General features: G+C 43.7%; 1 protein-coding gene across 1 annotated transcript in view; it reads right to left on the bottom strand.

The window, feature by feature from the left end:
• Positions 1-13247, bottom strand: part of LOC149330553 (CCAAT/enhancer-binding protein zeta-like) — a 28512-nt gene that overhangs the window by 429 nt on the left and 14836 nt on the right. Inside the window, exons 10-17 of the mRNA XM_089561180.1 lie at positions 12709-12875; positions 11702-11890; positions 9254-9439; positions 7033-7234; positions 5146-5323; positions 3122-3185; positions 2216-2252; positions 1270-1348 (exon numbers count right to left, since the gene is read on the bottom strand). Of these exons, the coding sequence (XP_089417306.1) occupies positions 1270-1348; positions 2216-2252; positions 3122-3185; positions 5146-5323; positions 7033-7234; positions 9254-9439; positions 11702-11890; positions 12709-12875 (1102 nt within the window). The remainder of the gene's footprint in view (positions 1-1269; positions 1349-2215; positions 2253-3121; positions 3186-5145; positions 5324-7032; positions 7235-9253; positions 9440-11701; positions 11891-12708; positions 12876-13247) is intronic.

The raw sequence follows: 13247 nt of genomic DNA, 5'->3' as shown, positions 1-13247 counted from the left end.
GATTCAGCTCTGGCAAGTATTAACGGCCATGCTTACAGATGGAAGGAGTCAGATTTTCTTCATAATGCTGCGTATATAACCACTCATCATAACCAATGTGCAATAGTTTATTGCAGTACACCTTCTAATGTGTCTTTTATTTCTGGAACTGTTGACCCTAGCACAGGTAACAGCTATAGAATATAACAAGGCATGTGCAAAATTTTACCATGAATGCAGAAATCAACTACAGTTACGAGTCCAGGGAATGCCAAGCATGCATTAAGGCCCAGAGAACAATAAAAAGAAATCCACAGTAACATTTCTTCAATGGGATACAAGGGGAATACTAAGTCCAGCTGGATAAAAATTTGTTTTCCAGATTGAAAATACAGTAAAGCCTCGTTGATGCGCAATAAAAAAAGCGAAAAATAAAATGCATTATCCACGAAAACGTGCGATCCAAACTGTCCAGCTTTGAAAAATTTAACTACTGAATGAGGTTCAAATGCACTTCTTGACATTTTCATTTCCTAAAAATGTCGATTAGCAATTGCTGGCACAAGGCTGAACAGCCCATTTCATAGTGCTCGCACAATTCAGTCCTCATTTGCATCGTACCGTCCTTGTACAGAAACCTAGCAACACATCCAGTCCGTCACCAGCAACGGCAAAGATAACCGTGATCTTTTCCTCGTTTTTTTCTGAATGCTTCGCCCCGTTGCACTAATGCACCACGGAAAAGTCACCAAGGCGGCTAACACAACATTCCTACTCTTCGTGCAACATCCTCCAAACCTGGCTTGCTCTTATTAAACGCATCGTTGTGGTTCTCAGATGCTTTTCTCCTCTTGCTCTTAGGCACTACAAAAAAGCCACCGAATTTTTCCTTTTCATGTCCCGTCCCCATGGGAACAGCAGACCGGTGCGTTAGCGCACCATTATTTGTTTGATGCTTCGTCCCTTTGCACCTGCGCACTGCTAAGAAGCCACCAAGATGGATGACTGCTACTTCATTTCAGTTTTTCATGTTGCGTCCACACAGGTTCGGCAGCGGATGGTCACTAAACATATATGACCGAAATTTGTCGAAATTTGGAACAAAGTAGCTGAGAAATTGTGTTATCTGGGAACATATTAACTGAACAGAAGTAGTGTAAATCTACTGAACATTTTCACTGCCCGCGATTTTGAGCTTATGAACCGCGAACGTGTCAATAAGGTTTTACTACATCTACTAAGCAAGGAAATAGTGTAAAAGACCAACCAGTACTCTGTAAAACAGCTTACTTGCTTTGTCCCTGTTTGAAACGGCCTGCGATGTGGTTGTGTCCACACCTCCAGCAGTGTCCTCCAGGAGATGTGAAAACTGGAAAAGAAAAAACAAGGAACTGCTAACCACCACTCTCAAAGGAGGCAAGAAAAACACGAGAGTGTTAACATTTCTGATGAACCACTGGCGTTAATAGTACCTATTGTGAACCACGTTGGCATTGCTGGTGAACTTCGCTGTTTTAAACTCTTAAAGAACAAAGTGCAGCCGACCTGTATCGACAGACTTCGGCACTATAATGGCAAAGAGACTGCGCCCACCGAAAATGGAGCTTTTAGGAGCTAGAAAAAGGCAAGAAACAAAACGAAGGTGTAGCAATAGCGGCACCTGATTTCGAAGTAAATTGCATGCATCAACACTGAATTTTCAGTCATGGATGCTACGCTGCGTCGCCATTTACTTCACAATGGTGGTAACCAGTCCTGCACAGTGTAGATGTCATGAGTTTGAATCGAGTGACGAGAAGATCCTTAAATGTAATTTTCGCAGGTATAAATGGGTTTCTTGATGCCATAAAAATTTCAACACGCCCGGAAAGAGACAGAGAAAGAATTCTTACTGAGAACTCCTTAACGAGTTCACCAATAGCATGGCGAACCGCTAACTAGACATGCTACAGGTGCAGCTCATCGAGTACCTTAAGCGAAACTAAACAATTTATGGCCATTAGTTACCATAAAGTTCCATGTTTATGACATAGGCAGGCGTTTGTTCCTTATACAAAAAGCAATATAGTAAATAATTATCATGTAGGAATTTATGCAGGTGCCGCACATTAAGGCTGGGCAAGCTGTCACAAGCACTTTGCTACTCCAACAACACGACAAGAATTTCAAAATCTACACAGTGCACAACATCCCCAAGATGCGCGCGCGCAAGGAAAATAAAAAGCATGAAGCTCACCTCTTCAGCAGATGCAACAAGGTTGGACAAGTCGAAACTGCAATAAAAGAAATGAAGGATTAGAAAAAGCGACTAAGGCTATGAAGGATGCCGTAGTGAAGGGCTCCGGAAATTTCGACCACCTGGGGTTCTTTAACATGCACTGACATTGCACAGCACACGGGCCTCTAGAATTTCGCCTCCATCGAAATGCGACCGCCGCGGTCGCATCTTTCAGGTCAGCAGCTAAGTACCTTAACCACCAAGCCACTCAGTGGCTGCCATTTGCATGTACTGCTAGGCCTTTCTTTTAAAATTCATATCATCCCAAAATCTCATCAATCATAATCGTATCATGAGATTCTAACATATTTATAGGGTGCCATCCACCAGGAGAGCTCAAGAACACATAACTTCATTTGTACTGCTTAAACATGGAAATCTCGACTTAACAAATGTTAATTCAGGATTTAACAAATTTTTTGGCCACAAGTACGACTTTGTTACATCAAGGTTTGGCTGTACTGCTGAGAAAATTTGATTTAAAAATCAAATAGGCCTTTATTTTTTTCCCTGACACTGTGAATTTAAACTTGTGATGTCGATATGAAAAGGAGTCAGCAATCACCACTTACAAGTGAATGGTGGCGTTTCCTGTCCTGAGAGATCCACAACGGAAACAAGTCTTTATGTCACCGCAGTTATTTTAGGGAAATGACGTGTAGCGGTGATACCCCGTTTTTCCTTTTTGACCTTTTCTTCCTTGCAAAGGCTTCAATTTAAAGTGAAAGTAACCAATTTTCATTAGAAAGCGGTAATCTATCGATATAGACCAGCTTCAATTCGTCTTCACAATGTCCCTTTAACATGCACGCATTCACCCACATCGAGAAAGCAGCCAAGTGGTGTGGCTTGCACACTACTCACCCTTTTGCTTTGCCCTTGGCTGGTTTCTGTTTGGACGGCTTGCTTTCGGTGCCGAAGTCATCGTCTGCATGAAGTATAACACACAGCTCAGTGTGATGTCATTCTGTCAACATCTCATTCACCTCCACAGAACACCCCTCTAAGTAAGCTTTCCAAGTCATCTACGCTCTACTGAGCAATCCTATCAAAGCATGAACTGGCGTTGACAAAGTTAACAAAGATGAACGATTTTGAACAGCGAATAAGTTTCATAGTGTCTGTCTGTATCTATTGTCGACACACCTCTCACCGTTCAAAGTTAGACGATAATCAGGTGCAGATTTCAAAACATGCATGACTGAGTCAGTGCAAGCTTGTAAGATTGCTTTCAAATCCACAGACTGCCTGCAGCACATGCAGCAGTAAAAGGTAATGACAATGTCTACAAACTGTACCCTATTTCCAAGTTTGGCATGAAATGTGCCAAAACTTTTGCAAAAGTTCAGCTAGCGCCGTATGTTCTAGCACAATGCGGTCCAAGCGGAGACCTTTGAAGCCATGGTTGGACCAAAGGCTTAAGGTCTCCAGTATTGTATGGTAAGCATCAACACTGTTTTTTTTTTCGTAACCATATAATATTTTCCGAAATTGAGCCACAATATTTTTATCATTGTTTACATGCATTAACCACTTACTGCCTCTCTGAACTGCTTGTGTAGTCGTGAAGGTAAAATGAATAAATAAACTGTCCAGGTAACCTTCAACGAACACTTAAACTAGAGACACCACCGCACTACTAACCACTGATGACTACCATGGTTACGAGTCATACACTGCGACAATTTTACTTTTAGCATGACCACGGACACTGACACAATGAATCTCTTACAAAACAGCATTCCAACATCTCTCTAGGATTACACAGTCTGTCACAAGTCCTGACAATGACTGTGCATAGTTTTTCAGGTGCACCCAAGCAAAAGGGCACATGGCCAGACTCGTTGAGAAGCTGCGTGGTAGCACTCTTAGTAGTTCTACCTTTCTATAAGAGGCTTTCTAGGACAACCACAGGGGCTGTTCTCTTCTCACTGTCTTGGACCCCCAGAATCCACAGGACGGCAAATATCACCACACAGCTTGGCAAGAGATGTTTTCCTCTGCTTAACCTCTCCTCTCACGTTAAATGTTATCTCTGTGTCCCTTGACATGTGTTCTATCACACACTGAACAGCACAAGAACTTTTCTACAACATTGCACCGCCCCTAAAGGGAAACCGAGAACAGGTCGATTCAGTTTTCGATGTTAGTAATAGTTAAAATTGTCTGGTTCTCTGTGCCTATGGTGACCTTTGTTCAGCCACAAAAGACGCATTTGTTGCTGAGAAAACTGCAGCTAAAAATGAAATATTCTTTTCCTTCCAGCCGATCCAAGCTTCTGATCTCAGGCACAGTTTGAAAGTGAATGGTGATGTTGCTCAGCCTCAGAAATTAAAAAAGAAAAAGAACTGACATCACCACAGTGTGCTTGCGAAAACTGCCGGTGGTTATAATGCCTGTACTATAGTAGGATATACAACTTAAAAAAACAGCAGCTGCTAACACTGGGACGCGCTCCGCGGCGTCCTGTATTACTTCGCTGGCCAATCGCAACAGTAAACGAAATCAGCTTTTTAATGTTTGACTATATCAGACAATCCACGTATCAAAATTATAGAGCTCAGAATTTTTTTCTTGTGATAAGCTTCTTGTTAAGGTAACAAGAAACGTTTAAGCAGCGGACTACTTTTTCGACGTGGAGGAATTCTGTGCGCCGAGGCTGAATGTGGCCGGAGCTTCACTGCAGGCTTAAGTTGTATTCGACTATAGTTAATTTTTTGGTCTCTTCTAGCTTTTAAAAGCACCGTTTTCTATGACAACAGTGTCTTAGTCATCAGAAATGTGGCAACTTATCAATATAAGCCAATTTCAATCTGTTCTCCGTGTCTCGTTTAATTTATTACAACAGACGATACTCCAATTACGATGCACACAAAAAGTCAAGTCACCCTCGTCGGAGAATTCAATGTCCTCCTCTCGAATCGCTGCTCCGTGCTTGTCCACGGGCAGGCCCTTGAGGGCCTCCTGGTATTCTTCGTCATCTTCGAGCCCTTCCAGGTCTTCATCGTCATCCGATTCCTCTTCCTCGCCGGAATCGTCGGACTCTGCGTGACCCTTCCTCCGTTTCTGTGAAACAAAGGGACGGCACCTGCCATCAAAAGTTTGCACTGTGAAGTTCAAAGCACATCATTTTTTCACTGCCTTTCACACCCCTCGAGAGGACAGAACATGTACATCGTCCATCGAGTCCAATCGTCTGTATGTAGTATCACCAAAGAACATTTCATTCACTACTTTCGGGATGCATACCGCAGCAGTAGCCTAGTGGTTTGAGCATACGCCTCGCATGCGGAAGGTGCTGCGTTCGATCCCCCAAGTGTCACTCAGTACCCATCGGTTTTGCAATGGATGCAAATTTTCCCATGGCCTGGGGCTTGGCTTCTTTGGTGTCGAATACTTGCAACGAAAAAGAGTTTTGGACCCCACCTTGATCAGATTGAACATGTTAGCCACGACACTCTTTAGACAAGCTGCCCTTGCTCAATTAAATATAAATAATCATCACTTCTGGTGTGTTTGAGGCACCAAAAATGAAAAAAAAATATGACAGACAACGAGATTGTGTCACAGTAGCTCCTACCATGACGCACTGAACTCGCATAGTCATCACCCGAGACAGCTGACGCATTCCTATGTGAAAGCTGTGTGCAGTGGATCACATACATAGTCACAGACAAGTGCTGATCACATGACTGCTTTCTGACCAACACATGGAGCACACACTGAATGTGGGTCTGCGGCACAGTCTCTTAGATTTTTTTTCACCCGTAATAAAACCATATTCTTTTTCGGGTTTGCAGCATCGTGTGAATCTTCGAAAAGAAGAGAAAAAAATCTATGCAATGCCACAATTCCCCAAGTGCTGACTTAGGTAACCAGTTATTAACGCTTCGATGTAACAATTTTTAAGCACTGTACGCTTTGTACAAAATTTTAAGCACATCTGTGGAGAATCGACACTTAAGTGTTCTGTTTTGCAAAATTCACTGCCTTCCTGGAGGCCTCTGTGGAATATCAATGCGCAAAAATTATTCTCTTGAGTAGAAATGGTGAGTGGAGCCTAAGAGGGTAGAGTATAGCTACCTCCATGCATCGAAAATTCTTTTCTCGATGTAAGCTCAAACACACTCTACGATGCAATTTTTTTTTTCCTGCAGAAACTGCCTGGAGCATGAATATTCTGGTATAGAGTGGGGCGAAGTTTTGTAATGTTTGCTTCTTCACGTTCGAGGCAGATGGCATGTAGTCTTATTACAATGTTTAAGTGAGAGACAACCGAATTTTTGCGGAACGATTGCAGCCAAGCTCAACTGCTTCTATGATATTTGAGACTGCTGCAAGTGCTTTCCATGCCCTATCTTGAAAGTTCCGCTTCACCTCAATTAAGCGCAGCCTAAAGCAGCGCCGATTCTGTGTTTCGACAATAGCTAAGCACACTATCATTGCCAGTGGGTTCAGTTTATTAAAAAGCAGAGGTTTGGCCAATAAACCTGCCACCTAAGCCTAGGCCTGTACCAAAGCTGACCATCCGAACCCTGGTGCCCTGCCCCGGGGTTTAGGCGCTGTCTATTCTGTTGGAAAGTTTACTTTCTCCCTTGGCCAATAAACAGTTTCCTCTAAGAGCCTTCAGTGTTCTTCTTGAAGCCCAGTTGTCGTTACGACCACGTGACAATACAATGCCACCTAGTCTACCCCATTCCAAATGTTCGACATATGCGTCCCGCACAAAAACTGCATCACAAGCCCCGGGTATGTTTCAGCACATCTGGGCTGACCTTGCTTCCACCCGAAAACGCCGAGGCAAAGTCAAGCTCTCCATCCACGCCTGGCTCGAACATGTCCAGGACTTCTGCAACATCGTCGCTGGCAACGCTCTCAACGTCGGACCCAAGCTCATCGTCATCGTCCGCCTTTTTCTTCTTCTCCTCGACGTCGTTTCTCTCTGCCTTGCGGCGATCACGCTCCTGCTTGAAGTACCTAACAGCCAAAAGAAAAAAAAAATGCCTCGGACAAGATCCAACCATGGTCACTGCACACAGGACAACAGATAAGGGATCCTACAAAGCCTAGTTCTGTTCTGTAAATGGCACAGAACCACAACTCCCGGCTGAACATCACATTTATTTATTTATTTATACAAATACCTCACAGGTTCCAACCTTGGAACATTGTGTGAGGGGAGGGGTTTCAATATTTTGCAGACAACAGATTGTGCAACGTGGAAAAGCATAAAAGTAAACAATGCGAAATACACTGGACTGAAAACAATTATCAAAACGTACTTGAAAAAAAAAACGCTTTATACTGACACAGAAGAAAAAACAGTTAACGAACAGCGGCACTGCATGGATTCAACTACACATTACGACCACAATTTATGTACTTTATCATGGATGCATAAAGGTACCGTATTTACTCGCATAATAGGCGCACCCCTAGTTTGGTCGTGAAAAATCAGATTTTTTTATTTCCGTGCATAATAGGCGCACCCCGAACTTGGCACTATGATCAATACTGTATTTACACGATTGCAAGCCGATGCCTCGCCACCCCCCGCCCCCCCAATCTTTATTTTAACAAAGTTTTTGCTGAACTGACTACTAGTCCTGCTGCGGACCCACAGCACGTACAACGACATCGCGTAGAACAGCCGCACTCAGTTTTCAGGGATGCTCGCTTTAAACGTCTGTTTGGAAAGTTTCATCTCCAGCCGGAAACGTTCCCGACTTAGGCCCGCGAAAACCTCGGTGCTTGGAGTCGCGTACGAAAGTTTAGGCACGCCACAGACGCAACTGCCGCACTTCTCGGCCATGTCGAATTTCCGACCTGCCACACGCTTGCCGTGTTCGAGAGCAAACTCCCAGCTGTGTAGCTGTTAAGGTGCTTGCCCGTCGAGCTAAAAGAGCAACGCTCAGCCGCAAAGCCACAAACCACGATGAACTAATGCGCTACCGCAGATCCCGGCACTTGACAGCAACAAAAAAAAAACTGCAGCTGGTGATGCTGATGGCGATATGGATAGCGAAAGCTCGCGGCGGAGGAAAACGATGATGATGCTGATGACCTTGGCCTTGGGCGCCCTCCGTGGGCGGCGTCTGGAAGCTCCTGTACGCGTGTGTGGCCTCCGGAGCCGATCGCGGAGGCCTCGGCACGTGCATTCCGAAGGCTATTCCCGCGTGGGTCGTGGAAAGTTTGGGTGCAACCCTTACACAGATCTTTTTTTATATATGTATATTTTCTTCGGGAAAACGAGGTGCGGCCCGTACATGAGTGCGTTTACGCGGTGTGTTCAATTTTGAGTCGAAAAATTTCCGGAAATTTTACCCCGCATAATAGGCGCACCCCGAACTTTCAGCCGGATTTTCTGGAAAAAAAGTGCGCCTGTTATGCGAGTAAATACGGTAGTCAATTTGTTTTTGAACATTAATGGGTCACGTATGGTAGCACTTGATAGCACGTGGCAAAGCAGAAGAATTAAATGCAAGTGTTCGGCTGAATAGACGTTGGCAGCTAAGATTATTATGTAGGCGATGTGAAGTGCGCATTGGGTGTGTAAGTGGCAGTGTGGACGTGTGAAGACTGTATAGTATTAGTGTCTATAGTAAGCAAAGAAGTGCGATATCCCTATGTGTCTGTAAACTTATTACCGATCTCTCTAAATGGGATTTTGGCGGAGAAGCATCTCAACATATGACCTAAAATGTAACACACACATCCACCGGAGATCGTAAACAACTTGCACATGAAAAAAGTAAAAAAAGCATGAAAAAAAGTAAAAAAAAAAGAAAAACTACAACAAGCAGGTGTGAACTTTAATCAACACAGCTGCTAAAAGCCGCAAAATTAATTTTTACTGAGGACAAAGTTGCGTCAAGTTGTTTTCAGCGTCACTCTAAAGTCTCATTCATAAGCAAACAGCTAAAAAACAACTACAAACAGCCAACCGCTACAAAAAAAATTCAAGCAATTGAGGAGGTTTCGAGGAGGACTGCTCACCTGTAGAGGAACGTCTCTTCGGGTGGAATGTTGGCCTCCACCTGCTGCTGGTATTGCAGGCTAAGCACGTCCATCTTGCGGACGCCGAGAGGCACGTACTGCCGGCGCTTGCCGAAGATGTTGCTGGCCAGGTCCTCTGTCTTGGGCTCACCGGCACCGGGTGCCTTGGGGTTCCGGTATACAAACCTTGCCATTGAAAGTAGCAAAAAAAAGAAAAACGGAAGAGCAGACACGTTTCAGATCAGGTTACTTTTCCTCATTATTGCAGCATACAGCAGGCACATAGCAGGCTACGGCGTAATGCCCGTGTTCACTGTGTAACCCATAAAGCCCTGGTGTGAAGGTTGCAAGAAAAAAAAACTACAGAGGATGTTCATTACATTCCAATTGAAGCGAAAGCACGGATTTGTGCTGCGTAGAAGACGACGGTGAGCAGGCAGTGCCGCAGGACGGAGCAGATGGAAGTTGAAGAAGACGACGCTCTCCAATGCATAGCGTGAGAGTGTGGTACAGTGTAACACGAGGCGTGCTGGCTGTGGCGATAGCCTAGTGGTCTCGCTGCGCGGCCCTTAAGGGGGGACACTGGTCTTGAAAAAAAAATTTCTATTAATGAAGTCACAGTTATGAAATCTTCAGGGCTTATGTATTTTTGTGTGCTGATTCTAAATATGTCATTTAATTTCATGTAAAACAATTCCTTGAGCACTTATGCACTTTTTATGCTAGCATTTTGCGGAGAGTTTTGCGGAAAGTTTGCTGCAGGAAACTCGCTGAAATGCATGCCATTGGGTTCTCTTGACACCAAGGAATGCAATGAAGGTAAAATTGTCTTCCTGCCTATAATAGAACCTGAGTTACAGGGTTTTGAAGTTGTCGCTTCATAAATGAGAAGAAAAGTTTGTATTCCTGTTTCTGAAGTGGCAGCTTCAGTACACTACAACTCAAGTTCTATGACAGCCAGGATGATAATTGTACCCTTATTGCATTCCTTGATATCAAGAGAACCCGAAGGTATACGTTTCAGCAAGTTTCCCGCAGCAAATTTTCTTCAAAACTTTCCACAAAATACTTGCATAAAAATTGCACAAGTGCTCAAGGAATTGTTTTACATGAAATTAAATGGCACATCTAAAATCAGGGCACAAAAATACATGTGGCCTGAAAATTTCATAACTATAACTAGATTAATAAAATTTTCTTTTTAAGACCAGTGTCCTCCCTTAAAGGAGATCTGTTCGAGCAGCTGCGAGTTCGCCTCCCAGTCATTGATACTTATTCAATTTCTTTTTTTCATAGTTTGACCTTTAACTCAGCTGAAGGTCAAAACTAGGCACCCAGCCATCGAAGCATGAGGTCTTGCAGTGAAGCTTTCGCTTCAAAAAAAGGCGAATCACCGTCAACAGTAGAAATCTGGCCATGACGACTATGTGGCATTATACTTGATGGTGAAACCTTATGACTCTTGATTTTTTTTTCTTGCGTGCTCTTGTCTCTAAGTTGCTCACACTACAAACGTGACACTGCTCTTGTGGAAATGTAGACGAATTAACTAGCCAAGTTAGATAGTAAAGTGTACATGGCATTTAGCCCCATAGATACGCACACACAGAGCAAACACATCAAGAGCAAACACATCAAACAGAAGTCAGAGGCGCTGCACACAGCTGCAGAACTTAGCACTGGCGTGTTTGTGCTTTTGTTGAATGCCAGTAATCAACTTCTAAGAGACAAGAGCAAGACAGGCAATGTGACAACTATGGTGCTCTATACAAGTGGAACTATATTGAGCAGTGTTCATAAATGCCATGCTGTTTCACTGTCCCAACTTCACATCAATAGAAAAACTAAACTAAAAACTAACATTGCTTGTAATTTACAGATATTCGAAGGACTTGAATATACTCTATATCCTCTGACCATTACTAAAATCATTGAGCGCTCCCAATCACGCAGTAAATACTGCTCGCAAACTTCAGTATTTCGAAGCTGCACACTACAGCCCCTTTCATGACTTAGAGTCCAATGAATGGAATTGCTTGAGTGACCTGCAACAATCAAATACACTTCCGACTTTAAGCAGCACTGAGCACTTGCACTCAGAAACCTGTCATGCCAAGTGCAATGAATTAGTGGCACTTTCCGCAAAGCAGACATGGAATGGCAAGACACCCACTGCCATAGCTCAGTTGGTAGAGCACCGTACATCACATGCGGAGGCCATATGTTTAGATCTCGCCGGTGGCTTGTGGTTGACTTCTCCTACTTCCTGTTCAATTACTTTCCGCTTAGAAAATGATTACTCTTCCAATTTCCCTCTTCGATCAAGACCACCATTAAATAAATTTTTAAAAACAGTATTCCCCTGCACATTTCTTGGTTTCAATGACTGTTGGCTTCTTCCATAAAGACCAACGGAAACCACTCCCAACACTAAGATTCCTTGCTCACCTGTCGAGAAAGCGTGACAGGGTGAAATCCTGCAGGGGGTCGCCAGGATAGGCGACCGCCTGGCCACGAAGAATCCGCTCCGCGAAAAGCGCCACCGACGGGTGGTGATGGCGACTGAGGTGGCGCAACTCCCACGCGGGGCAACCCTCGGCCCCACAGTACAGTGGGTTCCGAGCCAAGGGGTCGTATCTGCACCAAGCAGAGGAAGAAGTGTGGTGAAAAAGAAGTGAAAAAGTAGCTGCGCAGTAGAGTCAACCATGAAACTTTGGTTCTCTTCTCATGGGACCTTGGTTGGAGTGTCATGCTTTTTTCTCTTTATTCACTTCTCTACTAGGGTCTCTGCCGAAATGTTCATGTTTCAGAACACAAAATGTAACTTCAGTGCAATTCTTTCACCCGATTAAATCACACGCACATATACACACGTTTGCACGCACACACACACACACACACAAAGGGAGAAAGTTAGTTATTTAGTTATATGGGGTTTTATGGCGCATAAGCAACTATGGCTATCATGCGCCAAACACAAGGCTAGATGAGGTTATGTTAAGTTTATAGAGGTTACATTATAATAGGTTTAAAACATTGGCTTTCTTTAGAAACTTACAAACAAGTGAAAACTCAACAAGTGTCTGCTCGCCTAAAAGCAATGCGGGATGAAATGGAATGTGTTCATTGTAAAATACAGTAAAAAATTTTTTTTCTAAGTTCTTCGAGATGCGAACAAGAAATTAAAATGTGATTTACCGTGAGCTCCTCACCACACACTTCACACACAGGTTTGGCTTTTTTTTGTTAATAAGAAGCTATGTGTGATGTGTGTGTGACCTATGCGTAAACGACATAAAATTACTTCGATAAAACAAAGGGAGAAAGATAGGACGAACAGAGACAAAGAAAGATTAGATAAACTTCTGGCATACAGAGACAAATGCCAACACACATGTTCCACACCCACTTTTAAGAAACTGTTTAGCGACCCCGGCAACAACAGTATAACGCACCCAGTCCTCCGCCTCTGTGTCGTTGTCACGGCTCCTGATTCGTCAATGACCGTCGATTTCGTGTGGACCCAAGAGGCCACGCTCTGCTTCCTACCGGCAGCGTTGCTCTGTCTCGATGTGGAATCTGACAGCTGCAGGTTTGCAGCAACAGGTCCCTTTTCTTCATCCTAGAAGACAAAGGATGATCTGCTGCACGTCCAACTTGTCACAGCTAAGAAGCTCCCATGACACCAATGCAATTGTGACTAAAAGGATCAACACCACTTGGACAAAATCAAGAAAGAGCAGCCGTCTTGATACTTTAAACCCTCAGTCCCTTAAGGGGGGAGGCTACCCTTGAGCATCAACTTTTTTATTTCTTGAGATATCTGGATGAAATTTTCAGAGTAAGCTTGTAGCACAAACATTTGAAGAACTACCAAATTTCATGGAGCTGTGCCCTCTAGTTCTCAAGTTATAGGAGTATATCAGGGTAGTTTACATGGGTTCCTTGGGACATGCCTGGAGAATTTGCAAAATGTGCTGGCACTTTGAAATTC

The sequence above is a fragment of the Amblyomma mixtum genome, chromosome 9 (assembly GCF_055824585.1).
Source record: "Amblyomma mixtum isolate Tamu chromosome 9, ASM5582458v1, whole genome shotgun sequence".
In the NCBI taxonomy this organism is placed as follows: Eukaryota; Metazoa; Arthropoda; class Arachnida; order Ixodida; family Ixodidae; genus Amblyomma; species Amblyomma mixtum.
Note: the sequence above shows the minus strand (reverse complement) of the source record. Positions and strands in the feature narration are given on the sequence as shown.